General features: G+C 37.9%; 6 protein-coding genes and 1 non-coding gene across 7 annotated transcripts; 5 read left to right on the top strand and 2 right to left on the bottom strand.

The window, feature by feature from the left end:
- Positions 1-587: 587 nt before the first annotated feature.
- Cbr-gale-1 lies at positions 588-3,138 on the top strand (the record flags this gene model as incomplete). Its single annotated transcript, XM_045241497.1, has 5 exons — positions 588-702; positions 790-1,019; positions 1,657-2,085; positions 2,292-2,471; positions 2,983-3,138. 5 exons carry the CDS (start codon positions 588-590, stop codon positions 3,136-3,138), a joined length of 1,110 nt encoding a protein of 369 aa, XP_045093611.1.
- A 281-nt stretch (positions 3,139-3,419) lies between these two features.
- On the top strand, positions 3,420-6,215 carry Cbr-selb-1 (the record flags this gene model as incomplete). The annotated part of the gene is made up of 6 exons (XM_045241496.1): positions 3,420-3,719; positions 4,335-4,457; positions 4,506-4,735; positions 4,787-4,870; positions 5,181-5,811; positions 6,030-6,215. The coding sequence occupies 6 exons, from the start codon at positions 3,420-3,422 to the stop codon at positions 6,213-6,215; spliced, it is 1,554 nt and encodes a 517-aa protein (XP_045093610.1).
- Positions 6,216-6,329: 114 nt separating this feature from the next.
- Positions 6,330-7,381, top strand: CBG07933 (the record flags this gene model as incomplete). The annotated part of the gene is made up of 4 exons (XM_045241495.1): positions 6,330-6,544; positions 6,809-6,881; positions 6,928-7,008; positions 7,289-7,381. The coding sequence occupies 4 exons, from the start codon at positions 6,330-6,332 to the stop codon at positions 7,379-7,381; spliced, it is 462 nt and encodes a 153-aa protein (XP_045093609.1).
- A 122-nt stretch (positions 7,382-7,503) lies between these two features.
- Positions 7,504-16,548, bottom strand: Cbr-ptr-17 (the record flags this gene model as incomplete). Its single annotated transcript, XM_045241494.1, has 16 exons — positions 7,504-7,601; positions 7,986-8,207; positions 8,604-8,717; positions 8,887-9,065; positions 9,470-9,615; positions 10,166-10,282; positions 10,355-10,413; positions 10,464-10,590; positions 10,659-10,873; positions 12,159-12,420; positions 12,539-12,609; positions 13,119-13,369; positions 13,983-14,359; positions 15,051-15,232; positions 15,281-15,465; positions 16,469-16,548. The coding sequence occupies 16 exons, from the start codon at positions 16,546-16,548 to the stop codon at positions 7,504-7,506; spliced, it is 2,685 nt and encodes an 894-aa protein (XP_045093608.1).
- Positions 16,549-17,794: 1,246 nt separating this feature from the next.
- On the top strand, positions 17,795-17,866 carry CBG28953. Its single transcript has one exon. It is a non-coding gene (tRNA).
- A 347-nt stretch (positions 17,867-18,213) lies between these two features.
- CBG07931 lies at positions 18,214-21,381 on the top strand (the record flags this gene model as incomplete). The annotated part of the gene is made up of 7 exons (XM_045241493.1): positions 18,214-18,504; positions 18,555-18,617; positions 18,668-18,743; positions 18,785-19,167; positions 19,219-19,306; positions 19,425-19,932; positions 21,144-21,381. The coding sequence occupies 7 exons, from the start codon at positions 18,214-18,216 to the stop codon at positions 21,379-21,381; spliced, it is 1,647 nt and encodes a 548-aa protein (XP_045093607.1).
- A 969-nt stretch (positions 21,382-22,350) lies between these two features.
- CBG07930 lies at positions 22,351-24,974 on the bottom strand (the record flags this gene model as incomplete). Its single annotated transcript, XM_002646018.1, has 9 exons — positions 22,351-22,501; positions 22,544-22,612; positions 23,147-23,392; positions 23,441-23,663; positions 23,715-23,802; positions 23,847-24,280; positions 24,452-24,527; positions 24,572-24,634; positions 24,684-24,974. 9 exons carry the CDS (start codon positions 24,972-24,974, stop codon positions 22,351-22,353), a joined length of 1,641 nt encoding a protein of 546 aa, XP_002646064.1.

Below are 24,974 nucleotides of genomic sequence, written 5' to 3'. Positions count from 1 at the left end.
CGTCTATCGTCGGGAGGACAGAAAAATGGGCGTTGATCGCTAAAATTAACGATATAAAAAGGTGGAGGTGGTGATATGAGAGAAAAATAGCGTCACTTTTTTTTGGTGTATAAATAGCGTTCGTAATCAAAAAGAATCCCATAAATGATGAAATTCCAGCCAATACGGTTGAAAACGGATAAAAAATCGGCGAATTATAGCGATTTTTAGTTTTACTGAGGCTTAGACTACAAACTACAAGTTTTCCTAAGCCTCAGGAAAACTAAACTTCATCGTTTCTGCTCGTTTTCAACTCAAAATCCGTTAGTTTTTCGTTTTTTTTTCAGCAAATTTCTTGTAGCTCCGCCCCTTTTTATCCCGAAAAATCACAAAACTGTAGCCAAAAATGGGTGAAAAGAAATAGGGTGATTTTTAGTTTTCCTGAGGCTTAGACTACAAACTACAAAAATTCCTAAGCCTCAGTAAAAATTAAAGTCACCCAAATTCGATGATTTTTCGAACCGTTTTTGCTCGTTTTTTGCTCATTTTTTCCATTTTTTGTATTTTTCGTAGCTCCGCCCCTTTTGAACCCTATTTCTTCCAGAATCATGCACATTCTCGTCACCGGAGCCGCCGGTTTCATCGGAAGTCACACTGTGCTGGAACTCCTGGAGTCTGGCTACACCGTTTTGTGTATCGACAACTTTGCCAACGCGATTTCTGGTATGACTCCCCGTGCTTCCGCTTAAAAACCCTATCGCTCCGCCCACTTTTCTCAAACTCCGCCCCCTCGAAAAATTACAGTTACAGACGAGCACGGAAATGCGATTTCGCTGAAACGAGTGGCTGCAATCACCGGGAAACCCGTGCCATTCCAGAATGCCGACGTTTGTGACGAGGCGGCGCTGGAGAAGGTGTTCGCGGAGAATAAATTCGACGGAGTTATCCATTTGGCGGCGTTGAAGGCTGTCGGAGAGTCTGTTGCTAAGCCATTGCAATATTATTCGAATAATTTGGTGGCCAGTTTGAATTTGATTCAGGTTAGTTGGATTTTAGAACCAAAAATCATGAAAAATGGCTTAGGAAGAGCGATTTCCTGTTTTCCTGAGGCTTATACTACAAACTACAAAAATTTAAATATTGTTTATAATCAAAAACCCCAAAAAAATCACAAGATTCTAGCCAAAAACGACTCACATCGGTCGAAAAATCATCGAGTTTGGCCGATTTTAAGTTTTACTGAGGCTTAGACTGCAAACTACAAAAACTACTAAGCCTCAGTAAGACCTAAATCTACATCCGTTTCCGCTCGTTATTGGCTCGAAACTCGTCTTTTTTTTCTGGAAACTTGTAGTTTGTAGTGCCTAAGCCTCAGTAAACAATCTCCTCTGTCTTTGAAATATTGTTGGACTACAAACTACAAAAAAATCTGCACTTTTGGGAATTTTTGTTTGCGCGTTTTCGATGATTTTTAGCCTAAAAATTAAGGATTTTTAAGACTTTTTGAGCATAAAATCATAGAAAAAATCATAGAAAAATCATCGGCTTAAAACGCCGATTTTCTGTTTTCCTGAAGCTAAGACTACAAACTACAAAAAATCCTAAGCCTCAGGAAAGTTTGAAGTGATTATAACTAAATTTGTAGCTAAAACTACAAACTACAACTTTTTTCTCCAGATGTGTCTCAAATACAACGTGAAGAACTTCGTCTTCTCCTCCTCAGCCACCGTCTATGGACCACCATCCGAGCTACCAATCACCGAAAAGTCTCAAACTGGACAAGGAATCACCAATCCGTATGGACAAACGAAGTACATGATGGAGCAGATTCTGATTGACGTTGGCAAGGCGAATCCCGAGTGGAATGTGGTCCTTTTGAGATATTTCAACCCGGTTGGAGCACACAAATCAGGATTAATCGGAGAGGATCCAAAGGGTGTCCCAAACAATTTGATGCCATACGTCAGCCAGGTAGCCATTGGGAAATTGCCGGTTTTGACGATTTATGGTGATCAATTTGATACTGTCGATGGAACTGGAGTTAGAGATTATATTCATGTGGTGGACCTCGCCAAGGGACATGTTAAGGCTTTTGATCGTATTAAGGTATGGGTTTTAATGATTTTTAAGCGAAAAATTAGTTAAAATGACCTAAATCACCTTTTTGACAATAGAGCGCACTTGGTGTGTTTAAATTTTCAAAATTTGCGTTTTAAAAGCGAGAAATCTGCTTTAAAAAACCAAAAAATCGTCAAATTCAGAATTTTAGCAATAGAGCGCACTTGCTGTGTTCTAAATTCCAAAATTTGCAGAACGTTGGAAACGTCGGAACTGAAATTTACAATTTGGGCACTGGCGTTGGATACTCGGTCCGACAGATGGTCGACGCGTTGAAAAAAGTCAGCGGAAGAGATATTCCAGTCAAGGTGAGAGAGAGAGACTACAAACTACAAAAATTTCCAGAAAAAATGACGAAGTTTGAGCCAGAAACGGCCGAAAACGGATGAAAATGAAGCGAGCTCGACTTTTACTGAGGCTTAGAAGCGCTTTGTAGTTTGTAGTCAAATCTTCAGTAAAACTTGCAATCTTTCTTATTCGATGTTTTTTTTTCGTTTAAATCGTTTTTGGCTAGAATTTTCGGGATTTTTAAATTTTCATCAAATTTGCTGAGGCTGAGAGACTACAAACTACATTTTTACAGAAAAAATGACGAAATTTGAGCTAAAAACGAGAAAAAACGGACGAAAATAAAGCGATTTGAATTTTTACTGAGGCTTAGAAATGTTTGTAGTTTGTAGTCTAAGCCTCGGTAAAAACTTCTAACTCTGCCACACCGGTATTTTTACTGAGGCTTAGACTATAAACTACAAAATTTTCTAAGCCTCAGTAAAACTTCGAATCGCTGCAAATCGGCTCATTTTTGTCCGTTTTTGACGGTTTTTGGCTTGAAATTTATCAAAATGTATTCCTAATTATCCCTAATTACCCCATAATTATTTTCAGATTGGCGTCCCACGCCCCGGTGACGTGGCATCCGTCTTCTGTGATCCATCGCTGGCCCAAGAGAAGCTCGGCTGGCGCGCCGAGAACGGTCTGGAGGAGATGTGTGCGGATTTGTGGAATTGGCAAACGAAAAATCCACAGGGATTCTCGGCATAATTTATTGATTTTTAATTATTTAATTACCCCAATTATCTTGAATTTAATTTTTTTTTCTAAAAAAATACACATTCCTCGCTTTCTTTTTCTCTGTAAAATAATGCCTTTTTCTATGTACCTCCGCTTCCTTTTTCTGTAATTTTTTTATTATTTTCTGATTGCCTCAGAAATTCTTTTTTCTCAAAATTTTGATTTTTAAACTTTAGTTCTAAAGTTTTGACCTACTTTCATTATTTTATCATTAGAGCGAACTTTCAAATTAGAAAAAAATTATAAATTAGATGACGTCACTACCGTCAACGTCTTCTGAATCCGAATCCCTGAACATTGGAGTTCTGGGCCACGTGGATTCGGGAAAAACGACGTTGACGCGGCGAATCGCCGAGATGGGATCGACGTCGGCGTTCGACGCGCACGTCACGTCTTCTGGCGACGGCATCAGACGGAATACACTGGATTTGGGATTCTCGACGATGACGTCGTCGTCTGGAAGACGTTTCGCGCTGATTGATTGTCCAGGACACTCGGGATTGATACGAGCAGTTCTGGCGGCTAGTACGGTGTTTGATATGGCTATTGTGGTACGGTATCTTTTTGTAGTTCTCAGTGTGACCGTGAACTACGAAAAAATGCAGAACAAATGATCTAAAAATCATTGGAAACGGACGAAAATGAGCTGAGATACAGCGATTTTAAACTTTCCTGAGGCTTAGGAATTTTTGTAGTTTGTAGTCTAAGCCTCAGTAAAAACTTCAAATCAACGCAACTCGACTCATTTTCGACCGTTTTTAATGATTTTTAGTTCAAAATTTGCATTTTTTCTTATTTTTATAGTCAAACTACAAACTACAAGAGAAAAATTTTTCCAATTAATTCATCAAACTCGCACTTTTCCCTTCATTTTGGAATTTTCGTTGAGAAAAAAAAAACATTTTTGTAGTTTGGCCATAAAGATACGGAAAAAAAACGCAAAAGTTGTGAGCTAAAGATCATTGAAAACGGACGAAAATTAGCCAAGTTAGAGTGGTTTTAAGTTTTACTGAGGCTTAGAGGCTACAAACTACAAAAATTCCTAAGCCTCAGTAAAAATTCAAATCGCTGTAACTCGGCTCATTTTAGTCCGTTTTTAATGATTTTTTTTTTCAATTTTTTTTTCTATTCTGTAGTTTGTAGTTTGTAGTCTCCTCTATTTTCAGATAATCGACGTTCTGGCTGGAATTCAACCTCAAACCGCCGAACATTTACTTCTAGCCTCCAAATTTTGCCCAAATAGAGTCATTGTGGTCCTTAATAAATGTGATTTGGCGGATAGCGCAAAAGTTTGTAGTTTGTAGTTTTTGTAGTCTTTGTAGTCAACCGTTTTTCAGATAGCAGAGACTTTGAAAAAAGTGAAAAAGGGTCTAAAATCGATGGGCGTCGATGAAAACTCGCCGATCGTTGAGATGAGCTTGGCCGAGGAGTTTTTTAGGCCAGGTTGGGGATTTTCTAGGCCACCAAAAGTTAGGCCACACAATTTCAGATTTTCAGAAATGCTCGAAAACCTCAAAAATGCGCTAGAAACGCGAATTTTCGAGCCGAAAAGAGATACGGAAAGCGAGTGAGTCGTCTAGACTACAAAAACTATAAACTACAAAAATTTTTATCACAGATTTTTGATTGCCATCGATCACTGTTTCGCGATCAAGGGACAAGGAACAGTGCTCACTGGGACCGTGATCAGAGGAATTTTAAAGTAAGCTACAAACTACAAACTACAAGTAAAGACTACAAACTGCAAAAATGTTGAAAATTTTTCAGCCAAAAATCATCAAAAACGGATGAAAATTAGCCGAGTCGCATCGATTTGAAGTTTTCCTGAGGCTTAGGAATTTTTGTAGTTTGTAGTCTAAGCCTCAGTAAAACTTAAAACCGCTCTAACTCGGCTATTTGTGAAGCTTTTCAAGCCATTTTTGGCTGTGAAATTGTGTAGTTTGTAGCTTAGAGAATTAATGAGGTTTAGACTACAAACTACAAAGATCTCTAAGCCTCAGTAAAATTTGCAGACTCAATGCCGAAATTGAATTCGCGTCGCTCGCCGAACGTCGTCGTGTGAAGACGTTAGAATCATGGAAACAGCGTGTGAGCCACGTGGCAGCTGGAAATCGAGCCGCTTTTCTGGTATCGCCGTCGTTTGACGAATCCAGATTCTCCAGATGCATTTCTGGAGCACCTGGAGCACTAAAACCGACGACCCATGTCTTGGCGACTGTTGACCCTATTCAATTCTTCCGAAAATCGATAAATTCCAAGTCGAAGATCCACGTGGCAGTGGCATTTGAGACTGTCATGGCAGAGTGCCAATTTTTGAGAGACGCAGACAGCGGAGAGGAGTTTGAAGTGCTTCCCGCGCTTCTGGCACCGTGCCAAGTGTTATTGATTTTTGAAAAATCGGTATTTCTGCCGGAAGACTGCAGTATGCCGTTCATGGCCGCCCGCTTGGAGCAACAACCCGGCCAGGGGTGTCGATTTGCGTTTTGTGGAGAGATTTTTAGGAAAAATGCTGAAATTCTGAAGAGATTTTCGAGAAAATTGAGAAAAGGCGTCGTGGAGAGAATCGAGAAGGACGGATATTCGGCGATTTGTACAGGAATGTTCAAGGCGGAGACGAATTTTGAGATTTTTCGGAATTTTCAGGTTTCGCTTGGCGGGAAATTGGAAATTTGAAAATTTTCGAGCATTTGTTTTCTTAGTTTTTGGAAATTAAAATTAAAAATTACTAATTTTCGAAGTAATTAGAAGATGTAATTATGTAATAATTGCGACTTGTGATTAATTTTAAAACAAAAAAAAATTTCAAAAAAACATTTTTTTTTTCGAAATTTTCAGATTTTTCTGAAATTTCGCATTTTCAGATCATCACCGCATCCGGTCCACGTGGCACGATTGAAGGCGCATTCGGAAAATCTGGAAAATTCCGGGTCACTTTTCCCCAAAAAATCGATAAAATCGTTCAGGAAAAAGAGGAAATTTCGTTATTTTTGAAGAAATATCATAATGATAATCGGCTTATCAGTTATATTCCGGATGATTTGAAATAAAACTATTTATTTATTTTTCCAATTTTTTATCCTTTTTTCCGGTTTTTGAGCCATTTTCCGATATTTTTGCAAAAAAATTTTTTTTTGAAAATTTCGATTTTCCCGCCAAGCCAGATGCTCATCTCACTGCTCCCTCGTTTCGCTCGATGCACACGATTCGCATCGACGACATCGGCGCTTCTGAAGGAGAAAAAATCCACGTCATCATCAGCGAAAAATGTGGAAATCGGCGACGACGGACTACCCAAAGACTATAAATTGAAGACGTTACGAGCCGGAAGTCGTCGGCTGGATACGTTTGTGAATCGAGCGACTGGACAGAGCAGCAGGTGCACAACCTACAAAAATTTTGAGCCAAAAATCGGCGAAAACGGGGAAAAATGAGCCGAGATACAGCGCTTTTAAGTTTTACTGAGGCATAGGAGTTTTGTAGTTTGTAGTCTTAGCCTCAGTAAAACTTCAAAGCGGTGTAACTCGGCTCATTCCCATCCGTTTTCAATGATTTTTAGCTGAAAATTTTTGTTTATTTTTGTAATTTTTAGTCAGACTACAAACTACAAACTACAACTATTAATTTTTTAAAATCTTTTCAGCGAAGTCATCAAATTGATCATGCAGGGAAAAGTGCGAGTGAACGATGAGGTCTTTACCAAGAAGGCGTATAATGTAATAACTAAAAATCTGAAAGTTCTAAAATGTTCAAAAAATTCAGATTTGCCAAGACGACGTCATCGAGGTGTGGAAGTCGCCGTTCGCTGACAACGCCGCGTTGGCAAACGTGGAGAGAACAGAGGTAGAGATTTTACTGAGGCTACAAAATACGAAAAAATTGAAACATTTTAAGCCAAAAATCATGAAAAACGGACGAAAATTAGTTGAGGTACAGCGATTTTTTGTCTTTACTGAGGCTTAGCTATTTTTGTAGTTTGTAGTCTAAGCCTCAGGCAAATTTAAAAAAATTGTATCTCGGCTCATTTTCATCCGTTTTGATGGGTTTTAGAGGAAAATTTTTGAAATTAAAAATATAATTTTTGGAAAACTACAAACTACAAACTACAAGTTTCATATTACAGATCGTCTCCTACGAAGTGACCGATCAGGGATACAATTTCGAAGTGAAGAGCTGGAAGAATTTTTTGTCTGATAACTGGCGCTCGTCTCAATAATAGATTTCATGTTTTTTTGTGATTTTTAGGATTTTTTCAGCTATTTTTAGAATTTATTGAAAAATAAAAACAATAAATTATTTTATTTGTACAATTATTTAAAAGTGTTAAAAATTGAAAAATTAGGAATTTTCAGAATCGGAATTTTTACTTAAAAAAGCGTAAATTCGGTGACAATTCATTAGTAGGAGTGGAAGAAATACCAGAGCATGGGTGGTTCCTGGAAATTAAAAAAAAACTAAAAATTATATTTTTTTTGAAAATTCAAAAAAAAAACTTTTCTGAAAACCTGACATCACATTTATACTCATTTTGAAGAGCTTTTCAAAGCGAATCTAACCATATATTTTCTCATTTTTTGCCGCAAAAATAGGCCGAGTTACAGTAGTGTAAACATTTGAGGCGCACGCGACGCACGACCGCGACGCACCCGAAAATGCAAAGTTAACCGATCATAGCCGGCTTGTTTTAAAGCGCAGGACAAGCTGAGCAATAAGCAGATAGTTTCAACTTCGAGAAATTCGAATTCAGCGGAATTTCAAAAAAAAAACAATTTTCGAATTTCGATTTTTTGAGCTTTTTTCGAAATAAAAAAAAAACTTACCAAATAAAATAACCAGCAGAACAGTTCTAAAACAAGTCTGTACAACATAACTGTCTACCAGGTACAAAGATGAGACACCCAATAAAACCGAGACAGATGCTTGTGTTACTGGCCATCCTACAGTACCCAGTGTATGCGAAAATCTCGAAAAAATTGGGGATTTTCCATTTTTTGGCAGTCTAGATTCAGTCATATACGCATATGAAACATGGGCGGCGAAATCTGCAAAAAAAAGTTTTCTCGATCACTCTAATAGAAGATCACTCAATTTTGAGCCCATTTACCTCGGTTACTGTAAGAGATATCAAAACGTAGTCAACTGATAAAATATTTTTGATATTAAGATAAACATTTTGCCAGTTGACCACTTTTAGATATCTTTTACAGTAACCGAGATAAATGGGCTCAAAGTTAGAGATCTTTTCACAGCTCTTTTAGAAGAACCCTCTACTACCACTTTAAGCCTATTTATCTGGGTTACTGTAAGAGATAACAAGAAGTGGTCAACTAACAAAATGTGTAGCAACAAATAAAACATATTTTACCAGTTGACCACTTTCTCATATCTTCTACAGTAACCGAGATAAACGAGCTCAAAGTTGGCGTTTCGGCACTCACCAACAGAAAATCCAACACTCATTGCTACAGTAATCATTGAAGTGGCATCCAGAGAGACGCCAAGAAAGGACATGGTACCTATGACTCCAAAAGCAATAGAAGCAATGTTCAGGCCTGCAAAACTACAATTTGACTACAAAAACAACAAACTACAAAAATTTCAAGCATATTTTCTTAAAATTCCCTTAACTCGGCTCAAAATCATCATAGAAAGCTCATTTTGGGCTCAAAATGTTCCATTTATCTTGTTGTTTTAAACTACAAAGACTACAAACTACAATACCTATAATCAACGAGCACAATGGTTGTGGGATGAAAAGTAGTGCGACTGGAATCATGACAGCAATTGAGATATAAATATCCTGAAGCGTTTGTGGCCACATTATATCGTATTCATCCGCTATATTCCAAAGGGGTGAATAGGTTGTCATACTGTAGTTTTGGTGTTTTTCGGTGAGCAATCTGAAACACTTTGGGATTTTTGAAAAAAAAGTTATTAAAACTTTTTTTTCAATTTTTAAAAATTTCAGCTAAAATTTTTTTCGAAAAATCTAATCACAGTTATGATCATTTTGAAAAACTTTTCAAGACAAATTCAACCATATCTTTTTTATTGCGTTCCGCCCAAAACTAACCAAGTTACCGTGGTTTGAAATTTTGAGGCGCACGCGACGCTCGACCGCGACGCACCCGAAAAATCACAAGTAACCGATCCTAGGCGTGTTTGGGCTTGTTTTGAAGCGCAGAACAAGCTGAGCAATGATCTAGTAGTTTCAACAGTATACTTCTAACAAGAAAAGTTGAAGTTTTGAAAATTAAAAAAAAATTTTTTTTTTGGAATTTTTTTTTAATTTTCAAAAAATTACCTCATTGTTTTCGCACAATTTGAGATTTGCTCATCGTTATCGACATTTTTGAGTCTTGTTGATAACCGGAATTTTTTCGAATCCAACACATCGTAGCCGAACTTTTCGTTTGACATTAAAAACGTTTTTTTGGTTTGGGACAGCTTCTGAAATAGTATTTTTGGATTAGAACTAGACTACAAAGACTACAAAGACTACAAAGACTACCAAGACTACAAAGACTACAAAGACTACAACCTACAATTAAAAAGTTGAAAGTTAAAAACTTAGATTGTTTAAATTCAGTAAACTGAAATTCCAAAAATAGTCTAAAAATGGAAAACTTCAAAGTTTAGGATTTTCAGAAAATTTCAAAATTGCAGAATAATCTGAAATTCAATTTTCAAAAATCTGAAAATTCGGAAGACCCAGAGACCACAGTAATCCTAGATAACCTACAGTAATCCGAATTACATGGGATACAGCATTCCTAGTTATAGTAATCTACAGTAATCTTAGATTCAGAAGGCTACAGTAATCCTAGCCTAGGAGTCCTAGGCATATAGGATACAGTAATCGTTGAATCGAAAATCTTCAATTTTGGAAATTTTGAAATTTCGAATCGGGATTCGAGAATATCGAATTTGAGGATTCTGAGAAAAACTGAAATTCGAAGAATTTTGTAGTTTGTAGTCTTTGTAGTCTCCTTGTACCCACCCGATCACTATTCAACGTTCGATTCAAATCCCCTCCAAATCCCAGCTGACTCAAATACGTTTGCATTTCGAAAAACCAAAATTGTGTCGAATTCCGTCCCTCCGAGCACCAAGTTGACTAAAATCAATAAATCGATTATCGATTTTTAAAAAAAAATTCACCTCAAATTCACTTAAAACCTCCAAAAACTGAAATCTCTCTTCGGAATTTGTGAAATTCGGAGAATTCATCACAGCAATGTCCATAATCTACTATTTTGTAGTTTGTAGCTTTTGTAGTTTTTGTAGTCTACACTCACTTTTGTATCCTCTGGAAATAGGTTTTGACGGACTTCGAGGAAAACTCAGAGGCGGAGCTCTCTTGGACAATATTGATGAGCTGGAAATGTAGTTTTTGTAGTTTTTGTAGTCTTTGTAGTCTAAAAACTCACATCAAACCCAATTTTCAACTGTTGTATTCCATAAAACGCTGTTGTCAAATAGGCAATATAGACCAAAAAACTTAAAATCGAGATTTTTGAATCCGAAACAAATGGAGCATATTGATCTTCAAAGAATTTCTGATACCACATCCGGACGTCTTCATTTTCAGAAGCAGTTTCAGCATTTTCAGATGATTTTTCATTATTATTATTATTGTTTTCCTCGTCTGCCTTTACAGTAATCCTACTGCCCATTTTGAAGAGCAACTCGTGAGAAGCGGCGGATTCTGAAATTTGGTTTTTTTAACTTGGAAAAATGTATGTTTTGTAAAAAAAAATTTTTTCTGAAAATCATTTTTTTTACAGTTTAATTTTGATATAAACTATTAAAACTAGTATATTATTGCTCAGCTCGTTATGCGCTTCAAAACAAACCTAAACACGCCTATGTTCCGTTAACTTTGATTTTTTTGGTGCGTCGCGGCCGTGCGTTGCGTGCGCCTCAAATTTTCAAACTACTGTAACTTGGTTAGTTCTAGGCGGAGCGCAATGAAAAATATATCATTAGATTTGTCTCAGAAAGGGCTTTAAGGTGATCATATGTTTGACTTCATTTTCAAAAATTGCAAATTTTCGATTTCTCAAAAAATCCTAAATCGTTGATTTTCTCATTTGTCGCTTATTTGTCATTTCTTGTTGAAAATAAGAGTATATTATTGCTCAGCTTGTTATGCGCTTCAGAATGAGCCTAAACATGCCTATGATCGGTTAACTTTGATTTTTTAGGTGCGTCGCGGCCGTGCGTCGCGTGCGCCGGGGATATTCAAAAAACAGTAACTCGGTTCATTTTGGGCGGTAGACAATGAAAAATATATGGTCAGGTTTGTTTTGAAAAAGGCTTCAAGATTAATATAAATTTATCTACATTTTCAGAAAATTTAATTTTTTGGAATTTTAAAAAAAGTTTTGATTTTTTCATTTTCCGTTTTTTTTGTCTTTTTTTGCTGAAAAACGCAGTGAAACCTTGTTCAACTCATTATGAGCTTCAAAACGAGCCCAAACACGCCTATGTTCCGTAAACTTTGAATTTTCTGGTATGTCGCGGTCGTGCGTCGCGTGCGCCGGAAATTTTCAAACCTCTGTAACTCGGTTCATTTTTAGCGGAACGCGATATTAAGTATATTGTTGGCTTTGTCTTAAAAAGGGCTTCAAGATAATCATAGATTTGATTAGATTTTCGGAAATTTATTTTTTTGGATTTTCAAAAAATCTTTGATTTCCTAATTTTTCTTTATTTTGTTATCCTCCGTTGAAAATTGCAGCGTAATGTTGTTCAACTAGTCAAGGGCTTCAAAATGAGCCCAAACTTGGCTATAATCGGAGATGGTCAATTTTTTGGGTGCGTCGCAGTCGTGCGTCGCGTGCGCCGGAAATTTTCAAACCTCTGTAACTCGGTTCATTTCTGGCGGATTACAATAAAAAGTATATTGTTAGATTTGTTTTAGAAAGGGCTTCAAGATGATCTAAGTTTTCAAAATAAACCTCAAAAAAAATTTTTTGGGAAATACTCACCATAATCTTCCAAATCCCTAGTTTTTCCACCGGTAACCGAATGTCTCAATTCCTGCTCTCGTTTTCCTTGAAGTGCCAAAAAAGCGACGAACATTGTGAGGCAATACAGAAAAATGAATAAAATCGCCGCAGAGGAATAATAGCAAAAATACATGACAGCTGGTAATGGAGCAATTGAGCCAATTATGAATGCCAATGCATCGGTTAGCGATGTTATAGAAATGGAGACCGCCGCATGGCGCATTGATTTTTCAATTCGTTTCTGGAGAAATTGTAGTTTGTAGTCTTTGTAGTTTGGTTCAAAAATTAGATTTCTGTGATAACTATGAATGAAGGTATGCTACAATTAGTATAACATTGTGTAGTTTGTAGTTGCTTACCTCATACGGTAGATTTCTATCTGTCTCGTGCCAAGCTGCTAGCATAAGAAATGTGTCGTCAATCCCAATAGCTGAAATTTTGTAGTTTGTAGTCTTTGTAGTCTTTAATGACAAAATCTCAAAACCGTATTTCCTCCAATAGAAGCCGACCCAAGCTGTAAACTTTGAGCTTCATTATCTGGGTTCCTATGAGAGGTACCAACATTTTGTTAACTGATAAATTGTTTATAATAATATCACCAATATTTTATCAGTTGACATTTTTTTTGTTATCTCTTACAGTAACCCAGATAAATGGGCTCAAAGCCAGAGTTCCTTTCATAGCAGTGTTAGAAGAGACCCTTTTACTTTGAGCTCCCATTTATCTGGGTTACTGTAAGATATATCAAAAAAGTGGCCAACTGATAAAATATTTATTATAATATCACTAATATTTTATCAGTTGGAAAAATTTTGATATCTTTTACAGTAACTGAGATAATCGAGATCAAAATTAAGTGAGCTTCTATTAGAGAAAGTAAGGTAACTCTGCTCAAACTCATCATACGAAGGTGATTCTTGAACGAAAAAATTCACTTACTCAATGATAAAAACGGCATTACAGTACACATATCAACAAAAGTGACGTCCATAAGCATGAGCAATCCGGTTGATGAAATAATTGCACATAAAGTCACAAGAACTCCACAAACACCGAGAAGAGGTTTACTCAAAACCCAATCGATAATTGGCCAATTAGAAACGGATTGGTTAGTTTTAAATGAAACGAATTTGATGGTAAATGTGGAGAGGATGGCGAAAATGATGAGCACAGAGAAGGTTATCGAAAATCTGAAAATTTTTTGACTTTTTAGCTACCGTAACTCGGTCCATTCTTGTCTAAGCTCAGGGAAAAACAAATGAATGGATTTGTCTTGGAAAGAGCTTTGAAATGAGCCTAAACATGACTATGATCGGTTGACTTTGGTTTTTCGGACGCGTCGCGGTCGTGCGTGGCGTGCACCTCAATTTTTAGAACTACCGTAACTCGGCCCTTTTTATGCGGAACGCAATAAAAATGTTATCATTAGATTTGTCTAGAGAAGAGCTTTAAAATGAGCCTAACCACGACTAGGATTGCTTACTTTTGATTGTTAGGATACGTCGCGGTCGGCGCGACGCGTGCGCCTCAAATTTTCAAACTACTGTAACTTGGCTATTTTTCGATGAAACTTGACGAAAATGACATGGTTGTGTTTCAGTTGAAATAAGCTTTAAAATGAGCATAAACATTACTATGGTCGAGAAAGTTGATTATTCGGGTGCGTCGCGGTCATGCGTCGCGTGCGCCGCAAATTTTCAAACTACCGTAACTCGGTTTATTTTGGGCGAAGTGCGATGAAATGTATATGGTTAGATTTGTCTTAAAAATGGCTTAAAACTGAAATAAATGAAATTGACTTACTTCGGTGTTAGCCTTCGATTCTCTTTCTCCAATTCCTCATCAAAAGTAGCCGAATGAAAATAATAAATATTCAATAATTCAGAAGGCGTCTCTCCCTTCTGAATCTTCTCAGCCAGTCCATCTTCGAAATCTTTCGATAATTGACCATTTGCGGGGCCAAACGCTTTCAATTGATACAGTATCATCCATGCGGATGCACTCTCCACATGCCCATTTGAGTCTAAACTCACATTTCCCAAAACTTTTGAAATATCGATTGGTTCTGTTGCATAGGTACTACGGTAGATTGGAAATGAAATGTTGAACATTGAGTTTTGATGATTTTTCGAGTAGATGTCTGCCAGCAACTTGGCATGAGTGTTTGAGAAACAATCGTTCTGGAAAAATTGCGTGCGTCGCATGCATCTCATATTTTCAGATTACCGTAACTCGGTTATTTTCGGTCGGTTTTCGATAAAAAATACACAATTGAGTTTGGTTCAAAGAGAGCTTTAAAATGAGCCTAAACTCGGCTAGGATCGCTTATGTTCTATTTTTCAGGTGCGTCGCGGTCAAGCGTCGCGTGCTCCTCAAACTTTCAAGATACCATAACTGGGCCCATTTTTGTCTAAACACGATGAAAAATAGATAAGTAGATTTGTCTCAAATAGAGTTTCAAAATGAGCCTAAACATGCCTATGATCGGTCAGTTTTGATTTTTCTGGTGCACTGCGGTCGTGCGTAGCGTGTGCCTCAAATGCTTAAACTACTGTAACTTGGCTGGTTTAGACCAATTTTTATGAAAATAGTATGGCTAGATTTGTCTTAGAGAGGGCTTCAAAATGAGCCTAAACACGCTTATGGTCTGTTAACTTTGATTTTTGGGTGCGCCGCGGTCGTGCGTCGCGTGCGCCGAAAATTTTCAAAGTACTCTAACTCAGTCATGTTTTGGTGGAAATTGAAAAGAAGTATATGGTCAGATTTAGTTTCGGAAGAGCTTTCAAACTAGTATAGGCATGACTGAATTTTCGGAAAATTAATTTTTTTGAATTTTTTGAAACTTTTTGAAAAAAAAAACAATTTTCTCACCTGAAAATGCAAGCAGACATCTTTATAGGTGAAGATTCTTCCAGCAGAACTGATTAACTTCACACTTCCAATCCATTCCAGAATTTTCAGAAAGTCTTTTGCGTGATTTTCTCTTAAAATATTTCCAGAATCTTTAGCATTCACAATCAGATATATTCCTTGTCTGCGGAGAATGTCTTTTCCTAAAACGTAAACTACAAAGACTACAAAGACTACAAAAAGCTACACACCTGGATAGAAGTGGTCATCATCCTTTGCCCAATTCTCTCCGAACACTGCCTCTTCTGACTTCCACGTGGCATTCAAAGGCGCATACAGATAATTGACACCTCGGACGATTTTGAAGTTCAGAATGATACCCATTGATAAGCAGATAGTGATGATGAATGGGATTATGATAAATGGCCAAGGGTGTCTGAAGAAGAATTTTGGATTTTGGGATCAAATTTTGAAATTTAGAATTGTCTTGTTAGACACAGTTTGTTGAAGTTAGTATAATATTTCTCAGCGTGTTATGCGCTCCAAAACAAGCCTAAACACGCCTATGATCAGTTAATTTTGATTTTTTGGGTGCGTCGCGGTCGTGCGTTGCGTGCGCCTCAAATTTTCAAACTACTGTAACTTGGTTAGTTCTAGGCGGAGCGCGACAAAAAGTATATGACTGGATTTGTCTTAAAAAGGGCTTCAAAATGATAACATTTACAACAAGATTGCTTTTTGAATTTTTTTTGGGAAGTTTTAGGAATTTCAATATTTTCAAATTTTAAAAACATTTTTCTTCTTATATATACAGCTAAAATTAGCATATTAATTTTCAGTGTTTGGTGCGCTTCGAAATGAGCCTAAACATGCCTATAATCGGTTAACTTTACTTTTTTGTGTGCGTCGCGGTCGTGCGTTGCGTGCGCCGGGGATATTCAAATCACTTTAACTCGGTTAGTTTTAGCCGGAACGAAGTCAAATGTATATCGTTATATTTGTCTCTGAAAGCGCTTCAAAACGATTATAGTTTTTTTTTTGGAATTTCAGATTCTTTTTACAAATTTCGAAAACTTCTTTTTCAATGTCAACTATACATTTTTAAGACTAGTATATTATTGTTCAGCTTGTTATGCGCTTCAAAACAAGCCTAATCAAGCCTATAATCGGTTAACTTTGATTTTTAGGGTGCGTCGCGGTCGTGCGTTGCGTGCGCCGGGTATATTCAAAGTACTGTAACTCAGCTAGTTCAAGGCGGAGCGCGACACAAAGTATATGGTTGGATTTGTCTTGAGAAGCGCTTCAAAACAATAACAAATTCAACTACAGTTTCTGACTTTTCAATTTTTCGAATATTTCAAAAATTTCAGAAAAAATTTTTTTTCGGCAGATCAAAAGAATCGTTAGGATTCTCGAAATTTCTAAAAAGCATATCTCACCTCGCAACAAAAAGACAATATTTAGCCACAATTTTGGACCATGGCTTCTCCAGAGGAGCGGCGCGAAATTTGAAAATCATTATTTTTGAAAAATAAGGCAAAATGTGATGTTCTATCCTCTACCGGATTATTCAACAAAATATGCTTCACCTTTTTTTTTCGAAGCATTTTTTGCCCATTTTTCTTAATTCTACCGGTTTTTGGTCAGACGGATTCTGAAGGAGAAGAAGAAGAAGAAGAAGAAGAAGAAGAAGAAGAAGAAGAAGAAGAAGGAGAAGACGTTGGTCATCTGATGTTATTAAGGAGGGGGGTACCTTAATTGAGGGATGACGATATTTAATTGGCTTGTCGGAAAAATTTTCTCCAAGAAAAAAGTGAAGAGGAGGTGCTAATAGGGATTATGATGATCAGGTGAAGGAGAAAAAGGTGACATACTATAAACTACAAAATCTTTGGGGTTTTTGAATTTTCATTGACTTTTATACAGCTTTGAAGAGCTTAAAAAGTTCTATATGAATATATTAAATTCGATTATTAATTTAAACAATTATAGCTGGGTCCGAGAGGCTTTAAATCGAATACAGTAGCTACTAGTGGCTTTTTAAGTGTACCTTCTTTGACAATCAACTATTTTGACTGTTCTACAGTAAAATACTAAATTCAACTAGTTTTAAATAGTTTTAGTTCCACCGGTTTTTTTTTTCAAAGAGGACAAAGACTGCTAGAAGGTGCCAATTTGGTTTTTTGAGTGTGCATAGCTTCTTTGGAAATCAAACATTTTTAGTGATTTGTACATCATTTTGTAGGACTTGAAAAGTTCTACAAAACAATAAGAAATTTGGCCATTTTCAGTTTAGTTCTTGCTAGACTAGAAAGCTTTAAAGCGAACACAGTCTGGTAGGAGGCGCCAGTTTGGTTTTTTGAGTGTAGCTTCTTCGAAAATCAACATTTTTGAACATTTTACTTCATTTTGCAGGATTTGAAACGTTATACAGGAAAATACTAAATTTAACGTATATTGACAAGTTTTATGGTTTAGCAAGTCTAGGAGAACTTCTAGGTGAACTCTCTACATTGCAAAAAAAGGCGTTGCCCTACTTTTTATGAGGGTTCCCTTCCTCAAATGCTACCTAAACATTATCGAATCATACATCATTTTTTAGATTTTTTCAAGATGTATATTTTCCTTTTTATCCCAATCGAAAATATGAATTTTGAAGCAAATTATGACCTTACGCGCTAAGTTCCCATTATTTGTTCCCCTCCTCCTTGTACCTTCCGTTTCCCCCTCGTTCTTATCAGCCCTTGCGACCTAATTGCAATGTCGGTTCCATGGTGTAGTGGTTAGCACTCAGGACTCTGAATCCTGCGACCCGAGTTCAAATCTCGGTGGGACCTATCGCTTTTTTCTTTTTGTTTTGTGAAGGAAATTCTTTTTAGAAGTGATTTTTAACGAGTTTCATGCGTTGTGTGGGAAACTGTAACCAGATAACTAGATAATTTGTTTAGTAACTCTAGGATAAAAACTGAAGATTCAGAAGTTTTTTTTTCTGAAAGAAGAAGCGGATGACGTAGGATTTAGGAAACTGAAATTGACCAAAAAGCAACATTTGAATTCTTCAAAGTGCCATAAACCCTGTAAACACTTTCCATAACTCCTGAGAACCATCCACGTAGCATTTCCCGATCTATAAAATAACCCTATCTAGTTTCTCTTCCTCTATTCCAAGTTGGAACATCCAAAAATGAGGTATCGCCTGCTCATCCCTATTCTGACTCTATTCCTCATTGAAACAAATGCATCAGATGCCGAATACAAGTTCGTCGTTGTTGAAGGAGAACCCGTCACTCTGAATGCGTCGGAATCTGTTCAAGTGGCGAGTTTCGACGAGTGTACGGACAAATGTGAACAAAAGACAGAGTGTGTTCTCGCATACCAATCCAACTCATCCGATCCCTGCTATCTTTTCGACTGGAATTCCATCACTCAAATCATCAAAAATGAGTCTGGAGGCAATGGAACCACTGCTTTCAAGGTGGGCTCTTTTTCCTTGGGACCATTTGATGTTGAAGATGAATATTTCAGGTGTATACCGATCAACCAGCTTGTGAACTCAATTCGGCATATCTTTTGAATGGAAAAACTTATGTGGGTTTAGAGGAAAAAGGTATCTAGAAAAAGGATCGATATTGTTCCAGCCGCTTCATCCAAACGACACTGCTCAAAATCTATGGAGAATCGACACTGCTGAAGATGGATGGACAATTACTTACAGTAAGTTTCAATGCGAATCTTGATAAACTGGCATATTCCAGTTGATACAAAACCATCGGAGAATCTGATCTGTGGAAATTTCACACATAACCGCCCTTATAAAGATGGATGTGATCCAAAATGTCTCATCACAATGGTCCAGCTCTTAGCAGTTCCTGGACCATTGACCGATATATCTTATGATGATAACATGACTACCTGGAATGAGTGTCTCTATCATTGTCACCGTACGCCTAGCTGCCTTGTGGTCTATTTCAATCCCGAGTTGACGCCCATGTGCCGCACGTTCACAGGGGAGAGAATATTCTTCCTGAACAGAACAGAGGCTAGTGAAATGGGAGGACAACATTTGGCACTGAAACTTCCGCTGAGCAATAAATCATGCTCATACACAACCGAGGAATTGTTGAATGACAAGTACTATGTGAGTTTTAACTTAAAAACTGTTTATGATAGCGAAACGTGTTTATTTCAGTATCCGAACAACAGGATTCTCCAGTTTTTTGATAGAACATTTTTCCGGATAAGAACCACTCCAAAGTATTACAAGATCTCGATTTATCGTGAGTTGACTAGACTGTCAGAGATATCAAAAAGTGGTAAACTGATAAAATGCTGTTGACACCATTTTGATATCTATGACAGGAAACAAGAAAAATTAGCTCCACGAATTGGTTTCAGAAGATGAAACGGTTAAGCACAATCCTAGGGGACCCGGATGCGAGATGAACTATCAAATATCCGTAATGTATAACGATGATAAAGACGGAAAAAATTTACCAGATCCGAATCCGATCCTTTGCAATCGCATCAAAAAGGCGCCAGGCATCACCGCCGATGCTGCCAGAGAGATTTGCAACGAATGGGATGGCGAGTTGGCGACAGAACGCTTTTTCGGCTACTTCAATCCATGCACCGTTACTGCGGCACAATTACTGTGCGATGCAAATGAGTCGTACGGATGGCAATACGGTATTTCATGTGCTCCTGGTACTCCGAGGATGTGGGTGGGAGTGAGGAAAAATAATGTGACACAACAGTTCCAATGGGCACGACCAGATTGGGCGTCTACAACCAACTCTAAGATTTATACATGCAAGTTCCCTAAGGAGGATCCAGGAGGACCATGGTTTATGAACAAAGTTGAGTACACTTGGGCACCTGGACAACCGGATAATAGCCCTGGAAAGTGAGTTAAAACTTCGAGCCATTAATGAAACAGTGAAATTTACTTAAACACTCTAGTAAAGAGGACGCACAACTGTCTAAACAGATAAAAACGGAGTATCTTGTCGGCGCAAGACATGGCAGAAATCATACTTGCGACCGGATTTTTACCGGGCCTCCGGGGGCCTTGCCATAGTTTCTTCTAGGATCTACATTCTTAGACTAACTAAATTAGATATGGTAGATCTCGATGAGTAATACGAAATGATACTATTTGAAAAATTGTGTTTTGTCTATGAACAAAGTTACAGACAAAAAAAGAAGTCCGCCACTTTATGACTTGTAACTTTGTTCATAGGCAACACACAATTTTCCAAACAATATTATTTGGTAGTAGTCGTCGAGTTCTATCATATCTAATTTAGTTGATTTGAAAATATTGATTCTAAAAGAAACTATGGCCAGGCCCCGCGAAGAAGCCCCGGCAAAAGAACGATTCAGAAATATAATTTCACGTTTGATTCGAAGCTATTAAAGGTGGGGGGACATGAAAAAAATAATGTTCTCGAAATTCCGTTCAAAGATGCCCCTCGAGGAGTTGAACTTGTGAGGGCGATGATTGAGGGTGCGGCGCCGCTACCGACTGAGCCACGCGGGCAAAGAGAAAGCGTACGCCCGATTGCATACATAAAGGCGAGGACGACAGCTGTACACAGAGTGACATTTAGCGTTGTACACCGTCACGCTAGAATGCATACTCTGGCCCCAAAAATCCCCCGTAAAATCTCCTTTCCCCCCACCTTTAACCAAGACGATTCCTCAAGTTTAAGGTGTTGTTACAATTGTCACGACATGAAACAACTTTGCCGCATTACTGAAGTGTTATGCTAGTACAAATTTTCAACCATCAACTTGGAGCTCAATATAGCTAGTTTCCTGTCAGAGTTATCAAAAGTGACCAACTGACAAAATGCTTATCATTATATGAAGAACATTTTGTTATTGGCTTGTTTTTTCATATCTTTCACAGGAATCGAGATATATGGGCTATAATACCCCTTAGCTTTCAACTTTGAATCTTTTTATTTCTCTTTTCTGTAAGAAAACACCAAAAAGAGGTTAACTGACCAAATACTCATGACAATGTCAAGAATAGTTCGTTATTTAACTACATTTTCATACATTTCAATGGAATCGAGATAGGCTGACTTAAAACATGTTATTATATTACAGTGACTGTGGCTATGTACAAATCGAAAAAAACATTACTAATTGGCCAGGCTATGGATTGTACTCAAGCAAATGTGACGTTGGTGGAACACATGGATTTGTGTGTCAGACACTTAGGCAGATGGACAAAGGCATTCCAAAGTTTATGGATATTCTCAATGAATATGGACAGGATCCAGCGAAGATCCAACAGCACCCATACAAAATTCAAACGAAGTATGATCCGGGCTACGGGCCATGAATTTTATATACAGTACCGCTCAATAAGTTATTATAAACAGATTTTTCAATACTAAATGTTTTCAATGCTAATACAGATTTTTTCAATGCTTAATTTGGCTGTTTACGTTTGATGCTCAGCAAAAAAAAAAAACAGGGAAAGAGCTCCCAAACTGTCAATTTTAAGCTCAGCTATTTTGATTCCTGTCAAAGATATCAGAAATTTGTCAACTGAAAAAATATTACAGGCGATACCTCATTGTTGGATGTTCCAACTTGGAGTAGAGGAGAAGGAACTAGATTGGGCTGGTTTTATAAAAAAGCTACATAGATGATTCTCAGGAGTTATGTGAAGGGTTTACAGGGTTTATATACTTTTCGGGGTTTAAAGATTTATGTGAGCTGGATTACTGTAGACACTGGTAATACCTCCGTACGGATGTTTTATCCTTGATTAAAATCGCCACAATTACCGTTCACGAATCCCTGATGGATTGATCTCAAAAAATCACGGTAAGAAAGTCCCTACACGGTAACGAGGGATGTGTTTGAAGGCAAACAATTCATAGAGCATTTGCTCTTCAGTCGATTCAATTAAAAATTAAATTAAATCAAAAATTGGCGTACAAAGAAATTTAGAGGTACAAAATACCTTGTAAAATTTGATTTTCGTACCCCAGAGTTATAGATTTTGTACCAGAATTGTTGTAACCTCCTAATTATTAGCCGTTTTTCAGTAGCTCATAAGTTAGCAAAACCATCCGTAACAGATCCCAGGATAGGATGGCAAGATTACTGAGACGGAACTAGACTTTACGATGGGAAGATTACAGAAAAAAAACTTGGAAATTTTTCAAGCCCTTCCAGAAAAGTGGATCTAGAATTTTTCATAGATTAGGATTCTAGAATCTTCTAGATGCTTCGGAAAGACAGTTTGAGGAAATATCTTCATTGTGATAAGAATTGATCAATAATAGGAAATCAATCATAATTATTCTGGATACTCGTTAATCCATCCAACAGGACGAATACAGCATGTACCTCTATATCCAAAGTCGTCGGCAACTTCCGACCATTTTTTGATATTCATCTCATTTACTTGGGCTGAAGAGCATGCGATTCCGTCGACTGTTGAATTGCAGCTGGAAAAATTGAAAATTTGAAGAATCTTGGAAATAACTCACGGTGCCGCATAGTAAGCATAGCCGTTGAACGGGTCGTATCCTTCTCCCCATCCCATGTAGGCGCAATTCCTGGAAGATTATGATGGATGCCGAGATGAGGATGAAGCAGCCAATTCTTGAGCCGCTAGCCCACCGAATTCTACCCCAGTTACAGACCAAATGGGTCAAAAAAACCGGCCCGGCCCGCATTTGCAGCTTTTTGGCTTGTAACTTTGTTCACAAACATGATACAGTGTCCCAAATACTATCATTTTGTAGTGCTCGTCGAGTACTACCATATCTAATTTAGTTGGTAAAAAAATTTCAATCCTAAAAGAAACTACGACAGGGCCCGCCACATCCCGCTTTTTACCCGTCCGCAAGTATGATTCACGCCATTTCCTGGTAAGGGGATACGCCACCACCATCCCTAGCGGTGGCGTCGCCCCTTGGACATGGCGTATCTCATTAGGACCTAGTTTTCATTAAAAATGTTCAATTACAAAAATTAAGCTCTAGTTTTGCTTAGTATATTCTGAAATTTTCAGGAAAAATGAGAAATGTTGAAACTTTTTTGATTGATTCTTTCAAAAGCTAAAAGTGATAAAAGGCTATAAAACTCACATATCAGGACCCTCTTTTGGCTCTCCTGGCGCCCATGGAATTGGCAACGCATCCTCGGGGAACTGCACGAAACGCGTATCCAACCATTTCCACTTTCCATCCGCTGGATCCTTCTCAAGTCCATGCCAAATTCTCGACGAGTTTTTGTAGAAACCCAATCGGAACAAATCGAACATGGTTTCTTGAAAATCGACCACTTGCAAATCCTCTTTTTGTTCGGCAATCATTTGAATCGAGCCCGCGTATCTGGAATTTATGGAGATGATTTTAGGTGAGTGAAACAAGTTTGCTCACTTGTCGGAAAGTAATTTTTGTCCCATCAACTGGCACAGTTCCTTGGCTTCCGCCTGTGTGATTCCAGGTGCTTCGTCGTATCGATAGCACATTGTCTCGTTGAAAAAATGATTGTACGCCGTATATTGTACGCCTTGATAATAGTCTTTTCGAAGTGCAGACGCCCTATTGTTGACTGGGCATCCATTAATCATGTTGAAATAGAATGACTCGTAGTAGTCCACTGAAATCCAACACATTTTTCAGCGAATGGTCAACAAAACTTAGGACTCACAGTACGAAGTGAAAACATAGTATTTTTCTGTCGTCTGCACTCTGAAAAACTGTCTGTCGAAAGTTGTCAGCATTGCGGGCGAAGACAACTGAAACATTGGATTTCAAAATATGATTCCATACATCATCTTACATAGTACTGATCATCTAACAGCTGATCAGTTGTCATTTTACAGAGTTTATCATTCATAGGAAGCTTGATTGCAATCTGATGTCCATCTGACGCAGACGTCCGTTCTAGGAACCAGAAATCTCCTGTCCAAACCATCACACATGTGGCATTATCTCTATCGAAATAGGCAGCGGCACATCTTAGGTCTTCGTGACACTTGTACATGCAGATTTCAAAGGTTTCTGCGGTTTTGTTGATACCGTTTCTCCTATACATGTTTCCTGCTGGTGGTTCGTACTCCCAGCCAGCGTCTTTTGTAAGGAATTTAGTAAGTGGTCCGAATTTGGCCCATACTTGGACCATGGTAATGTTGCACTCTGGATTACAGCCATCATCATATGGACGATTGTAGGAGAAGTTTCCGCAGACTAGACTGTCGATTGGTTTGGAATCAACTGAAAAGGATAATGCCTTCTATACAGTCGATGTTTGGGGCAATTGATTCGGAAGGTGCAAAGATTTTGGGGTCATAGGGTTTCAAAGCTATTTAGCGGTACAAAATACCCATAAATTGCTTTGTACGACGTTGTACCTTCAGATTTATGTGCGGTACTATTTTAACTTACTGTAAGTAATGGTCCATCCATCTTCCGAAGTGTCGATTCTCCATAGATTTTGAGCAGTGTCGTTTGGAAACAGCGGCTGAAACAATCTAGATACTGACAACTATTTTCTTCAAAACCCACATAAGTTTTTCCATTCAAAAGATATGCCGAATTGAGTTCACAAGCTGGTTGATCGGTATACACCTGAAATATTCATCTTCAACATCAAATGGTCCCAAGGAAAAGAGCCCACCTTGAAAGCAGTGGTTCCATTGCCTCCAGACTCATTTTTGATGATTTGAGTGATGGAATTCCAGTCGAAAAGATAGCAGGGATCGGATGAGTTGGATTGGTATGCGAGAACACACTCTGTCTTTTGTTCACATTTGTCCGTACACTCGTCGAAACTCGCCACTTGAACAGATTCCGACGCATTCAGAGTGACGGGTTCTCCTTCAACAACGACGAACTTGTATTCGGCATCTGATGCATTTGTTTCAATGAGGAATAGAGTCAGAATAGGGATGAGCAGGCGATACCTCAT

The sequence above is a fragment of the Caenorhabditis briggsae genome (assembly GCF_000004555.2).
Source record: "Caenorhabditis briggsae complete genome, chrI, whole genome shotgun sequence".
Lineage (NCBI taxonomy): Eukaryota > Metazoa > Nematoda > Chromadorea > Rhabditida > Rhabditidae > Caenorhabditis > Caenorhabditis briggsae.
This window is presented reverse-complemented; position numbering and strand designations above follow the sequence as displayed.